The 14,655-nt window shown below is 52.6% G+C and overlaps 1 protein-coding gene across 1 annotated transcript; it reads right to left on the minus strand.

Moving 5' to 3' along the window:
- Positions 1-357: 357 nt before the first annotated feature.
- On the minus strand, positions 358-4,675 carry LOC306815717 (maestro heat-like repeat family member 5; the record flags this gene model as incomplete). Its single annotated transcript, XM_079332272.1, has 13 exons — positions 358-365; positions 410-506; positions 666-821; positions 949-1,125; positions 1,358-1,495; positions 1,669-1,783; positions 2,060-2,197; positions 2,280-2,464; positions 2,673-2,820; positions 3,059-3,207; positions 3,388-3,723; positions 3,838-3,902; positions 4,624-4,675. The coding sequence occupies 13 exons, from the start codon at positions 4,673-4,675 to the stop codon at positions 358-360; spliced, it is 1,764 nt and encodes a 587-aa protein (XP_079188398.1).
- Between the last annotated feature and the right edge of the window lie 9,980 nt (positions 4,676-14,655).

The raw sequence follows: 14,655 nt of genomic DNA on the forward strand, positions 1-14,655 counted from the left end.
CAGAAGCTGCTGGGGCAGCAGCCGGGGCTGGGGCCGAGCTGCGCCGGGGCGAGGAGGGGAGGGAGCCCGGGCTCACCAATGAACCTGATGGCCGCCTCTCGCAGGGGCTCCTGTGGGCTCTGCAGGTACGGCAGGGCCTGGCGCAGGTGCTCGGCCGCTCGGCTCCTGTCCTCTGCCAGCTGCGGAGAGCGGCGGGAGGGAAGGCTCGGGGCGGGCTCTGCCCCTTTGCCCGGTGCTGCCCGCGCCCGGCCCCGGCCTCCCCTGCCCGCAGAGCCCTGAGGCGCGGCCAGCAGCCACTGGGCCGGGCTCTGCAGGGGCACAGGGCCGGCTGCTGCCCGGGGAGCCGCGGTGCCATGCTCAGGGGGCTCTCCCGGCTGAGGCTGCGCCTTCCAGGCTGTCCTTACCAGACACTTGGTGAATATCCACAGTTTCTCTGTCTTCACCAGTTGCATGAGATTCTTCTTGTTCAGGAATTTGGCTGCACAATGCAGCGTTTCCCGAGAGGCCTGGAGAGCAGCAGAGATGCGGAGATGGCACTGCAGTTCAGGGCACAGGACCCGCATCCCTGTGCCAAGGCCTGGGAGAGGCTGCAGCTCACCAGGCACCAGAGCAGGAGGGAGCCGAGCCCCCTGCCAGGGAACCACCAGCAGGCTACGAGTCCTCACCTCTGCCACAGTCTGATTTTCGTCATGGCAGTGGAATAAAAGTGGGAGTAGGCTCTGATACACAGTTGACTTAAGGGGCTTTTTTCCCTCGTCTACTACCAATTCCATCACCTTGCAGAAGAGCTCAAGGGAGAGCAGCTGCACATGGCTGTTGTCCTGGAGGAAAGGAAAAACCCTCAGCACCAACTGCTCCAATCTCCCTGAACAATGGTCCAAATAATCCGCACAGGACAGAGTTTCTGGGCAGCATCCAGTGCCCATGGCTGGGGACACCGAGTCTTACATTGTCAAATAGCATCAGGAGTGCCTCGGCCAGCTTTGGTGCGGTGGTGCTGGATATCAGGATGTCATGGTCCTGGAGCATATTTGTGAACACACGGAGGGTCATACCAACCACCTCTCCATCTCCATCATGCAGCAGATCCAAAAGGTTTTGAGACAGGCTACACATTTTTCTGGCCTGTTTGGAACACAAGGCAGTGTTATCACGCCATGAACGGCTGCACCACCAGTACTGCCCTGGCACTGCAACCCCACCCTGCTGCCACAGATCCCAGAGGCCAAAGGCCTGTCCCAAAGAACTCAGGAAGGTGAGGCAGGAGAGCTGGGAGTGTCTGCCCCAGCTCCTGAAGCCCAGCCAGCCCAAGGGGCTGCTTTCCCCAGCGCAGTTTCAGCTGTTGCTCCCTTCTCACCATCGAGGGACCCTTGCTGAGCACCACAAGGCCTCTGAGTGCCAGACGACGCCTCTCCCTGCACTTGCTCTGCACGTATCTTGACATGATTTCAAGGATGCTGTCAGCACATTTAGTCAAACCCAAGCACTCCAGCACCTGGAAGGCACAGGGCAGTTACAGGGGACCTGGCAAGCAGGAGCCCGGAACCACACTGCTCTGGGCCCTGACAGCAGCACAGGGCAAGGGCACTGTCCCAGGCAGCTGTGGCTGCAAGGGGACAAAGAGCTGGGAGGCAGCTCAGCAAGACAGGCTCAGGCCATCAGGCTCACCTCCACAAGGAATGCCAGGAAAGGCAGATCCCAGCGTGGCTCCTCCCTGCTGAGTTGCACAAGCAGGCGGCGTGCAATCCCAAAACACAAGGAGAGGGAAACACGGCGCATCTCCCTGGCAGGGTGAAAAGGCACCAAGACATTAAGGTGGGCAGGCAAACCTCTCTCAGGACTGACTCACAGAGATCCAGTCTTTGCCCAGCATCCCTGGAGGTGATGTGGTCACTATGGGAGGCTGCCCCTTCAGGGCACCTCCTCTCCCAGCCTTTTCCAGTCTGCTTGACTGTCCCTTGGTGACAAGGCCCCCTGGCCCATGACCACAGGGACTGTGTGGGGCACCCCAGGAACAGAGCACAAATGTTGGGGGCAGAGGGGAAATGGGGGTTCTCACCTGGCCAGCAGACCTGCTGCATAGTGCTGGGTGTCAGCACAGAGCAGCGTGTCCCAGCCACGCTTGCGCTCCATGGCCATCACCTCAGGCTCATACTGCAGACAGAAGAGCAGAGCCTTCATGGCCTGCACTGCAAACCTGTGTGCAGAGCAAAGTCTGGGTCACACTGGGAGCACTGGTGCTGGCCAGAAGGCCATGGGAAGGACAGGAGGACTGGAACCTGTTGGGCTTGCTGGGAAGGCAGTGCTGCTCCTGGCACACTCTCCAGAAGTTCTCGACTTCCTCTGGCATCTGCTGCTGTGTGCTGATGACAACGTGGAAGAGCAGAGCCACAAAGAGGCGGGAGGAATAAAGGATCATTGCCTTGTGGCACTGAGGCACAATCAGCCAGATGACCAGAGTTGCCTGCAAAAGAAGCAGCCCGAGACAGCGCTCAGTGCCGAGGTGTCCATGGGGCAGGGCCCGAGGGGAGACGCAGGAGGAGCAGCGGGCCTGGTGCCCTCTGAGCCTGTCCCTAGCCCACATTTCAGCCCAGTGCCTGAGGCACGGAGAGGATGGAGAAGTGCTGGAGAGGTGATGGGGCAGCAAGCAGAGGCCAGTTCCAGAAACTCACAGCCAGGGCAAAAACGTCTTTGTTGTCCCCATCAGAGGTGCATGTGCTGTGCACAGGCCAATCCTCCATCACACAGAGCAGAGTTGGCAGCACCTTCTCCACTGCTGGTCCTGACGAGCCTATGGCTCTCCACATGCTTGCAGCAGCTCTGTGGGATCAGAGCTCTGTGTCAGGGGGGGTCTCAGTCACAGTACCATAGCCTGTAGAGCTGTGGGGCCCAGGTGACAGAGCCCCGGTGCCCTGAGGGGCAGGGAGGGAAACAGAGGGACCTGAGGGTCCCGAACCTCTCTGCTTGTCTGGCAGAGCCCATTGGACAGGCTGTACAGGGCGGTGGGCCCTAAAGGCTGGTAAGCCCTGAGCTCTCTCAAGGCACATGGGCCCCGTACCTGTCACATGTTGGGGCACAGCGCAGGAGGGTCAGCACCACGTCAGCAGGGTGTTCTTCAGCCAGCCTCCGAATGTCAGTGCGCAGCCTGGCATCCACAGTGACGAGGGACTCGAGACTCTGGTGAATGCTTTTCACCATGGCTGGCACCTGGAGGGAGTGGGAAAGACTTGGAGCACTGTCCAAGGGAGCAACTCCCCAGCTTCCTCCAAAAAGTGCTTCTGTTCCTGTCACACTGTGCTGGCCTCAAAGATTGTGGGATCTCAGAGACCATGCCATGTGTCGGGACCCAATCCTGTGAGCCCTCCAGTTCTGCCACAGGCTGCTTACATGCTGCTGAGTAGAAACACAAGGGTTCTTGAAATAGTTCAGGATGAGTTCCTGGCTCAGACTGGGAGTGGGAGTGGTGTCAGTATTTGCAATGCCCAGAGGCTCTCTGGTGTCTGCGTTTGTAATGGCCACGTCCTCAGTCGCTGCTATGTCAGCCATTGCCCTGTCATCATCATCATTCCTTTCTGTGTCAGAGTCATCTGAGTGCTCAGGAAAATCTGGGCTGACATCAGGCTCTTCCTGGAGCTCAGTCAGCCTGGAGTCAAGCTCGGCTGTGCTGTGTGTGGCTGGGGTGCTGGTCTTTCTGCGCCGAATGTGTAGGAGCCTTTGGAAGATCTGCAGGAGAACAAAGGACCGGAAAGAGAGGCAAGTTCCATGGAGTGCTCCAAGGGCTGTGCTGGGCTGAGCAGTGACAGCAGGCCCAGCCCAGGTGGGGATGGCTGCAGGTACCTTTAGTGTTCTGCAGAATTGTCCACAGGCAGAGTCCGGCCCTTGTGACCGGTCCACGGCTGCACCTGGCAAAGAGCAAGCACAGCCAGAGCTGAGGGGCTGTGGGAGAGACCGGAGAACACAGCCCAGCCCTGTGCTCCCCAGAATGGGACAGTCTGGAGATGCCCCAGGGGATGGAGCACGGCTGCTGCAGGGTGTCTGCCCGGCCCCTCTTCTGTCCTGTGCCTGGGCATGTCCACAGGGGATGGGATGGGATGGGATGGGATGGGGACAAGCTGCCAGCAGCCATCAGTCCTGTGGCCCAGCTATGCCACTCACCATCTTGTATTGGCTGAAGCAGGTCCAGATTTCCAGGCTGTTGTGCTGGGGAAACTTCAGGGTTTTTCTTTTTTTTCCCTTTGAAAACATTGAACAGTTTGAGAACTCTGCCTGCCATGGCAGAATCTGGCCTTGAGGGCACCTAGTAGAGAGATGCCTCAGGAAAGCTGAGAGGCAACAAGTTGTGCAGTTGTGCCTTGAAGACACCCACGACAGAGAAGCCTCAGAAAGGCTGCAGGACAGCAAGTCCTGCACTCTGGTCCTGAGGGCTCCTGCCACAAGGACAGGAGACTCCTCGTAAACGATTCAGGTCACCAAGTCCCACGAGTGCACCTGCAAAAGAAAATCCTCGGGAAGGCCACAGGACACGAAGTCCCACAGTCTTGCCACGAGGTCACCTGCAGGAATAAGGCCTCGGAAGTGCTCTGGGTCAGGCAGGAGCAAGTGTGCTGTGCGGGGGCTCCTCACGGCACTGCTCTGGCACGTCCTGTCCCGGCGTGGGCTCCGAGCACTGTGGCATCGACAAGTCGCCGCTGGCTCCTGAGTCACCACACGTCACAAAGGATCCTTGGGCACCATTGACCACGCTGCGCGTGTCACAAAGGGCCCTTGCACACACGGCCACCTGCTCTGGGGACGCCCTGAGCCCTCCCAATGTGGCCCAGGTTGGAAGGAATCCCTTGGCCCAAATATCTAAGACAGCGCAACAGGAACGTTAGGAGTGGCTCAGAGCATAAGCAAACTGAGCTGTCCTGCTCTGCAGGCTCATGACATTTAAGTATCCTCAATCCAGGAAAGCATTACTTCCCAGTTGCTCAACTCAAGTAGTTCCAAAGAGCTGCAAACTTCCCAAATTCATTGGCATGGCCTGAGAATGTGATGGATTTGGAAGTCTGCTTCCCATCTCAAAGCAGCAACTGTTTGCCTTAACATCATACCTTGGGAGTCACTTTCCAAAACAACACTACACAGAGGCAAAAAAAAGGTCTTTCTTTGGTCTGCAAATGGTTTTCAAGGAAGAGATGATAATATCTTAATTCTGTGAAGGAATAAAAGATCGCAAGGAAGCAAAGTCCACTAAATGTTACTATGTTAGCCCAAACCAATGAGTAGGTTGCAAAATGGCTAATCCTCCTTCTGCTACAGATAGTTAAGTGGCTTATAAAGTACAGCTCTCCCCTCTTCTTCCCTGGGGGAGAATCAGGAGCACTAACAGAAAAAATCACAGCTATTCCTTCTGCCCTTTGTAAGCAAGGCTGTGCCAAACCAGAGATGCTGCATTCAAGCTGACTCAACTTCCAGCCTAAACCTCTCATCTACCAGGCAACTCCTTCTCCACCACGCCCACCAACACCAACCCCCCTAAAACAGCTGCACAGAAGCCCCCAACAGCACAACAGAACCCCCAGCTGTCCCCATTCCTCCGCAGAGCTTTCCCAGCCTCCAGCAGACACCCTGGTTCCCTGCAGGTGCTGTGACCTGGCCCTCAGGAGGATCTGCTCCAAGGCCTTACCCGGTGGCAAGCTCAGGCTGCTAGGCTGTCCTGGTTTGGGACAAAATTAGGGGAAAAACTCTCGCAAAGGAGCCCTGTCAGAAACAAACCCCAAGAATTCCTCCCCCTCCCACTACCGGTTCGGGAAGAACTTCCTCCAAGGGAAAAGTGGAAAAAACTTATTTATTTATCAAACACACAAAAAAGAAACACGCCCCAATACCAGGAAAAACAGCCATGGATGGCAAAGAAATTTGTCACCCGTCTGCGTCTCCGAAGTCGAGGAGGGCAGAAACGCGAATGTCTTGCCACGACAGAGTCTGGGACATTCTTGGTGTTTCAGATTGGGTGGAGTCCAAGTCGGGTTCAGGTGGTATTTCCTAGCAAAGAAGAAAATAAAATGCAAAAAGCAGCAAAAAGGTGTGTGTGGGGGGGGGGGGGGGGGCAGCCAAGTGAGCAGCAGCTACCAAGCCAGCAAAAGCAGCAAAAGCAAGTGGGTGAGGGGGAAGGGCCAGTGGGGAGGAGCGCCTCAGCCCCCAGCCAGCGGCAGCAGCAAATGGGGGAGGGCGCTGGCAAGTTACTAGCCAAAAAAAAACCTTACAAGAATGGACAGCACACAATTTGGGGATACAAAGCGTTGCAACGTCAACCCAGGACACACCTCAACAGCACACAGCCAGCAGCATCAGATGAATCAAGATCCCATTATCCCCACCCATAAAATTTTGGCTAAAAAGTCAAAGGGTGCTCAGTAAAACCCACTCACCCTTCAACAGCCCCAGTTTGCCTGTGGGAAAGTCTGACAGACAACAGAAATTGACTGTAGGCTATTGTGCCTTGAATGAAGTCACTCCACTGTGGGAGCTAAGACAGAGTACTGTGGATTTAATCAGCATAAGCAGCTTGATAACCAAGATGCCTTGGCAAGAGCAAACAGAGCTTTGAAGACTCCATGAGGATTGGATCAAGACTGGCGACAGGAAAGAAGAATGAATCAAACAGAAATGTTGCAAAATGTGTAAGCTTGTCAGTGTGATGTTTACCCAATAAATGTGGTAAAAAATTACCAGCTTTCCTAAAAATGGTATATAAGCACATGTAGCTGAGAGTGAATTTGGATTCTGATCAGCAGTCAGTAGACCCCCTCTCTCTCCCAGTCGTTGATTCTCCAGTGCTGAGCGCTGCCGTGCCGGACACGCTGGATCTCCAGGAGGAGCTGGAGCCCAAGGCAGCAAAGTGGCTCCATTGACATTGCCAATGCATTTTTCTCCATTCCTTTGGCAGCAGAGTGCAGGCCTCAGTTTGCTTTCACCTGGAGGGACGTGCAGGACACCTGGAACCGACTGCCCCAGGGGTGGAAACACAGCCCCACCATCTGCCACGGGCTGATCCAGGCTGCACTGGAAAAGAGTAAAGCTCCAAAACACCTGCAATACATCAATAACATCATTGTGTGGAGGAACAGGGCAATAAAAGTATTTGAGAAAGGAGAGAGGATCATCCAGATTCTGCTGGAAGGAGGTTTCACCATCGAGAAGACCAAAGTCAAGGGACCTGCCTGAGAGATGCAGTTCCTGGGAGTAGAGTGGCAAGATGGACAGAGCCAGATCCCCACTGAAATGATCAATGAGATCATCACAGTGTCTCCACCAACCAGTAAGAAGGAAACAGAAAATTTCATAAGGGCCATAGGTTTTTAAAGAATGCATTCCTGAGTGCAGCCACATTGTAAGCCCTCTCTACCTGCTGAACCTAAGAAGAAAATTCCATCTGTGGCCCTGAACAGCAACAAGCCTTCACCCAGACCAAGCAGAAAATCGCTCAAGCAGTGCCCTTGGCCCAGTCAGGACAGGAGCAGAGGTGAGGAATGTGCTTTACTCTGCAGCCAAAAACAATGGCTTGTCCTGGAGCCTTTAGCAGAAGGAGCCTGGGGAGACTCGAGGCTGAGCACCAGAATTCTAGAGTCAAAGTCACACAAAGTCTGAAGCAAACCACACTCACAAAAAAAAAAAACAACCAAAAAACAAAAAAAGTTATCCGCCTACAAAAAGAAAGTTCAAGCCACCTCAAAAGAAATTATCACAAAAGCACAACTCCTCCTGGCACCCTGACTCCCGATGCTGGGGTGGATGTTTAAAGAAAAGGCTCCTCTACCCACCACGCCACCCACACCACATGGAGCCCATGGATTGCTCTCATCACACAGCACGGCCGGATTAGAAACACAAATCACCCTGAAATTTTAAAAACACTTAAAACCGGACACAAGATAAAAACTTTAGTCTCACTAACAAAAAGCAGAAGAAACAAGTAACCCAGGCTAAAAAGCTCCACCATACAACCAACTACCAGCACAAGAAACACGCTGTGCTCTTGTCACTGACAGTTTCTGTCTCATGGTTGAGATGAACCAGAAGTGGAAAGTGGCCCCAGGCAGCCCCACACGACGAGTCACACAAGCTACTGAAGGAGAAGGTGAATCAAGTGCACTTGCTGAACTCAAAGCCATTCAGCTGGCCCTGCACACTGCTGAAACAGAGAACTGGCCAAAGTTTTACCTTTATACTGAATCATAAATAGTAACCAATGCTCTGTGGAGTTAGCTAGAAAGGTAAAAAAAAGGCCAGCTAGCAAAAAAAGGAAAACCAATTCAGGCTGCTGATGAGTGCAAAAACATTGCCACTCAGACAAACTATCTGTAAAAGTCCATCATGTAGATGGCCACGTCCCCAAAAGTCAGGCTAATAAAGAACACTAAAACAAGGAGCAAGTAGATCAAGCTGCCAAAATAGAGATGTCACAAATAAATTTAAATTAGCAACATAAGGGAGAGTTGTTCCTAACTCAATAGGCCCACACTGCCTCAAGCCATAAAGGCAAAAATGCCACCTATAAGTAGGCACAAAACTGAAAAGCAGATTTAACTATAAATTGCGTTTCTCAAGTTATTCATAACTGTAAGACATGCTAAAATCAAGCAAGCCAAGAAGATAAAGCCTCTCTAATATGGGGGGCAGTATTCCAAATATAAGTATAAAGAAGCCCAGCAAATGAACTACATCACACTGCCTCAAACCCCCCAAGGCAAGTGCTACGTGATCACAATTGTAGAAGCCACCACTAGATCATTAGAAACCCACCCTGTACCTCACACTACTACTCAAAACACCGTCTGAAGCCCAAAAAAGCAAGTCCTATAAAGACACAGCACCCCTGAGAGAATCATCAGACAACAGGACCCATTTCAAGAACATCCTTATAAACACCCCAGCCAAAAACCAGGATATTGAATAAATAGATCATATCCCTGATCACACAGCAGCTGCCAGGAAAGTTGAACTGTACAACAGACTACTTAAAATTACCCTAAAGTCACTTGGCAGGGTAACATCCAAACATTGAGAAATGAACTTAACAAAAGCCACCTAAATTCTCAACACCTGAGAGTCCATCACTCAAGCAAGTCCTGCCCAGTCTGAAGCCTTGCACACAGTGGATGGGGATAAAGTCCCTGTAGTACACATAAAAGGTATTTTAAGATGGTTTAGATTAGGCCCACCTCAAGCAAAGGCAAACCAATCCGTACAATTGTTTTGCTCAAAAACCCAGTTACACATAGTAGGTAATGCAGAAAGATAAAGAAACCCATTGAGTACCACAGATAAACCTAATCTTAAGTGAGAACTGTGTGTAATTTCACTGTGAAAAAAATATATAGCAGAGTTGAAAGAAGGTATTAATTAAGGTAGGATGCAGATGGTAATAGAATAAGGAGTAGATCATGTCTGAAGTTGCAATACAAGATGCAAGCAGAAGTATACATTCTATCACCATCTGCTGAAACCAGGTGGAGCAGGGCTCCTTATCTCTTCCATGACCCATCCCTCAGAACTCCTCCCCACAAGGAGTTATACCTTATGGGAGATGCCCCAGCCAAGGAGAAAAGCCAAGGATTTCCTACCTAAATAAAACCTGAAATTTGAAACATCAGAGCAACCTTTCCCACTAAATTCCCAGAAGAAGACCAGGCCTATCTTCATCACCACTAGATGTTAAAAAAGTAACTACACCCTTCTCCAAAATCATTGCTTCAACAAAACCACATCTGTCACTCCAAGAAAACTACAGGTACCATTATTCAGACTGTAACCAACACCCTGAGCAACAGGGTTACAGGCTGCATTCTGACCTTGCCAGTGTTTTGGTCTTAATATTACTATACTTTATTTTCATTTTCCCAGTGAAAAACTGCTATTCTAAATCCCATATCTTTGCCAGAGAGCTCCTTAATTTCCAAGTCATATTAATTTAGAGGGAGGGAGTTTACATTTTCCGTTTCAAGAGAAGCTCCAGAGCTCCTCAGCAGACACCTGTCTGTCAAACCAAGACAGTGCCCTGCTGCAGCTCCATCCCCATGGCAGGATCCGCGCTGGATGATCCCCAGGGACCCCCGGTGGGCAGAGCCCCCCTGAGCCCTGGTGCTGCTGATCCGTGTTGGGAAGACACCTGGCTGGGGCTGCACATCCTCCCCGTGGCCTGGATTTTCTCTGCATTTCTCTTTGTCCTTCCCAAACACCCAGAAAAGAGGGTAAAAATAGAGATGTTAAATAACAACCTGCTTGGGGACACGGGGGGATTTTCCAGGGGATGCGGGGGACTCTCGGTTCCAGGGATTTGGGGGGTCCTGGGAGGGACCTGGGGGTTTCTCAGGGCGTTGGGCACCCCAGTTCCAGCGGCTCTGGCTGCGCTGGGAGAAGAGGAGGAGCGGGAGGAAGAGGAGGAGCGGGAAGAGACGGAAGAGAAGCAGAGGGAGGAAAAGGAGGGACACAGGAGGAGCGGCAGGAAGAGGAGGATCGATTTTAGAACCACACGTTTTTCCCGCCTGGTCTCTGACGCCGCACTTTCCCAGAGTCCGGCCCCATCGCCCCCCAAAATCCCGCAGGTGAGTGGGGAGGGGGAGCTCGCCCCAAATCCATCATGAGGGGCTTCGGGAGGGTTTTATTTTGCTTTTCAGGGGATGTTTGGATCTTGCAAGAGCCCAAAGCCGAGCTGGAAATGGCCCTGGCGGGATCGTGGCAGCTCCTCGGCTCTGGGGATCCCCGGCACAGCCGGGGGGGAAGGCGGGAGCCCCGGAGTGGGGAGAGCGCAGAGGGGCGATCCCGGAGCCGGGGGACCCCCGGCAGCCTGGAGGGGTGCGGGAGGTTGGTGCTGAGCGGGCTCCGGGCCCCCGAGGTTGAAAGGGGCGCTGACTTTTCAAGCTGCCCTTGGGCAGCACCACCATCAAACCCAACGCGCTCAGCCCTTGTTTTCCCCCCCCCCAACCAGGATTTCCCAAACCACAGCACCGAAGAGGAGAAGGAGGAGGCTGTTAGGACGAGGTCGATGGCCTGGGAGCCACTGGCAGGTGAGGAGGAAGTCAGTGCCCTTTTCCCCCTGTGTCCTGCTCCATCTCCCAGCCCAGCACGGCCCCGGCTGCAGCACAGCCCTGGTGGGATCTCCTTGCCCTTGCCTCTGGCACAGAGGCAAATCCCATCCTGTCCTTGTCCTTCCTCCCCCAGACAAGGAGCTGAGCACGGACAGCAGGGAGGACAAATCACCACGGCACAGCCTCGGGCAAGAGGCCGTTTGCAGCGGCTCCACAGCGCAGGAATGCAACAGGGAGGAAAAGCCCCGCAGATCCCACAGCAGGAGGGGCTGCAAACGCACAGCCCGGGGATCCCAGCAGGAAAGAGCCAGCCTGGGCCGGGGAGGCAGCCGGAGCTCGGAGCTGGGGCTGCGTGAGCAGCTTCACCATGGGGAGAAGCCCCACAAGTGCTCAGAATGTGGGAAGGGCTTCAGGTGGAGATCTGACCTGATCAGACACCGGAGGATCCACACAGGGGAACGGCCCTACGAGTGTGGGGAGTGTGGGAAGAGATTCAGAGACAGCTCAAGCCTGACTGTTCACCAAAGGAGCCACACTGGGGAGAGGCCCTACGAGTGTGATAAATGCAGGAAGAGGTTTCAGAGGAGCTTCCATCTCCTCCAGCATTATCGCATTCACACAGGGGAGAGGCCCTTCTGCTGCCGTGACTGCGGGAAGGGATTCAAGAGAAACTCCCACCTCGTCAGCCACCGGCGCATCCACACTGGAGAGAGACCCTATGAGTGTCCCAAGTGTGGGAAGAGCTTCTCCAGGAGATTTACCTTGACCCAACACCAACGGAGCCTCCACTGAGAGAAGCCCTGTGAGTGCCCCGAGTGCGGGAAAAGCTTCGTGCTGGCTCCCTGTGACCTGGATTTTCTTTCCATTTTTCTTTGTCCTTCCCAGTCACCCAGTACCAGGGTAAAAATGAAGACATTGAACTAAGACATGCCTGCAGACACAGGGGGATCTTCCAGAGGATGTGGGGGACCCTGTGTTCCAGGGACTTCAGGTTTCCTTGGGGGCTGCTCAGGGCTTTGGGCACCCCAGGCCCAGCGGCTCTGGCTGCACTGGGAGATGCTGACGGAGGTTCTGGGGCAGCTGATCAAGGACCCCCTGCCCTGACACCCTCCCCGTTTCCCCCTGACCCAGCTCCCGCTGTCCCCTGTCCAGGATCCTCCTCTCCCCACTGTCACTGCCCTTGCCCCCAGCCCATTCCTGTCTCACACCACTCCTGCCCCTGTCCCAGTTCAGATCCCATTCCCAGTATCATTCCCTGTCCTGTATTCTCTGCCTGGTTACCATTCACATATTCCCAGTCCCATATTCCCTGTCCTGTTCCCCTTCCTAGTATTCCTGGATCCCAGTCCATTCCCATATTTCCGTTTCTATATTTCCAGTCCCCTTCCCATATTCCTATTCCCAATCCTGTTGCCCTATCCCCATGTCTGTTCCCTGTCCCATATTCTAAATCCCCATCCCATATTTTCTCTCCAATTGCTATTTCCATATTCCCTGTTCTGTTCCCATATTCCCATTCCCTGTTCCTGTTTTCATTCGCATTCCAATGTCCCTTTCCCAGTCCCCACTCTCAGTCCCTGTCCCCATTCCCAGTTGTTGGAGAGTGGAACAGAGAAGCCTCTCTGACTCCCTCAAAAGAGAACAGTATGCAAGAATTTAATTTAAAATATTTTGAGAAGATAAAATGCAGGAAACCACACAGATATAAAATAGAGGTGTAAGTTTTAGTTTACGGATTTAGAAATATTAAGTAGCATAGATGTGAAGTAGAAGTTTAAATCTTTGTGTGAAGTACATAGAAATATGTTTTAAATACCATAAAAAGTAAAGTTATGGAATCTGCTTTGAAATACTGGCTGCACTAAGGTATTAAAAATTTAGTTCTAGACAGAATGAAATTACAGTAGGAATATTTTATATACTCTTCACATAAAACAGATAGGCCATGTGCACAAGTTATACATAAACTAACTGATTACAGAACGAGAATTCTAATAGATTTAGGAGAAATTATTCAGGTTCATAGTTTTTGCTCATTGGGTAATTTGTCCAAAAACTGGGTATTGTCCTCTCTAGTCCCTCTTTCTTTGGTTGCATTAAGGAGAAGGAGGCCATGAGGATGAGGACGAAGGCCCAGGAGCCGCAGGCAGGTGAGGAGGAAGTCAGTGCCCCTTTCCCCCTGTGTCCTGCTCCATCTCCCAGCCCAGCACGGCCCCGGCTGCAGCACAGCCCTGGGGGGATCTCCTTGCCCTTGCCCATATTCCCAGCCCCATTCCTTTTTTTATTCCCATTCCCATTCCCTGTCTCCATTCCCGAATGTTGGAGTGTGGAACACAGAGGCTTCTCTGAGTCCCTTCGAGACATAACAGAATGAACAAATTAAATTAAATACCATTAGAAAAACTAAAGTACTTTAAGCCACTCCAACAGGAAATAGTTCTGTGCTTCAGTTTTAAGTAAGTAGAAATATTAAGAGTCATAGATATGTAGTAGAAGTATAAATCTTAGTTTGAAGTACTTTGAAATATGTATTAATTGCCTTAGAAAGTAAAAGCCATAGAGTCTGGGGGAAAACCAAGCTGCATTGAGTGTTTAAAAACACAGCTCTAGACCGAATAAAAACAGAGTAAAAATATTTTTTACATTCTTTCCATAGAACAGATAGGCCATGTGCACTAGTTAGATGTAAACATTTGTATTAGAAAACCAGAATTCTAATAGCTTTAGGAGAAATGCTTACTGGTTTTGGGTCATTGGCAAATTTGTCAATAAAAATCCGTATGTTTCAGCCAGATGTCTCTCTCCCTCCTCTCCAGTCCCTCTCTCTTCCTCCACCACAATCGTCACCACCACTACCAGCACATGAGAGAAGAAGAAGAGGAAGATGAAGAAGAAAAGAACAGGAGAAGAAAGGCCAGGGAGCATCTGCCTCTGGAGACTCTGCACCAGCCGCAGCTTCGACCTCTTGCAGCAGAGAGCTGCTCCTGCTTCCATCGGGACTTTATGGCAGAGAGATTGAACAGGGACTGGAGAGCCTTGGGCTCTTTGCCTTTGGAGCCTGACGTGCCTTGACAAGAAACAACTTTACAGCAGCCAGCAGCTGCTCTGCTCTGGGAAGATCTAAAGCCACAACCAATCCCCACAGCCGGTGCCAGTCCCGGTGCCGTTCCTGAGGGCGCCTCTGCCACGGGGGCCTGAGGGCTCCACAGCTCGGGCTGCCTGTGCCACACGAACCCTTCAGCCCTGCTGCTGCCCTTGGCCAGCTGCAGAGAGCACAAGGCTTTGGGCATTGCTCAGGGCCCCCAGCTGGCCACAGCAGCCCATCCTGCCAGCAGCCCTGGGCTCAGAGCCCTCCCTCCTGCTGGGGCTGTGCAGGGGCCATGGCCTGCACCAGGCTCCTGTTCTTGCCACTGGGAGTGACTGGGAATTACTGCAAGCATGCTGAGGGACACTGGGATCATACTGGATCATACTGGCAGCAACTGGGACTGCACTGAGCGTGACTGGGAGTGGCTGTGAGCAACTGGGATCAGGCTGGAACAAACTCAGGGCAACTGGCAGTGACTGGGAACATGCTGGCAGC

Source organism: Erithacus rubecula (genome assembly GCF_903797595.1).
Source record: "Erithacus rubecula genome assembly, contig: scaffold_199_arrow_ctg1, whole genome shotgun sequence".
Classification (NCBI taxonomy): Eukaryota; Metazoa; Chordata; class Aves; order Passeriformes; family Muscicapidae; genus Erithacus; species Erithacus rubecula.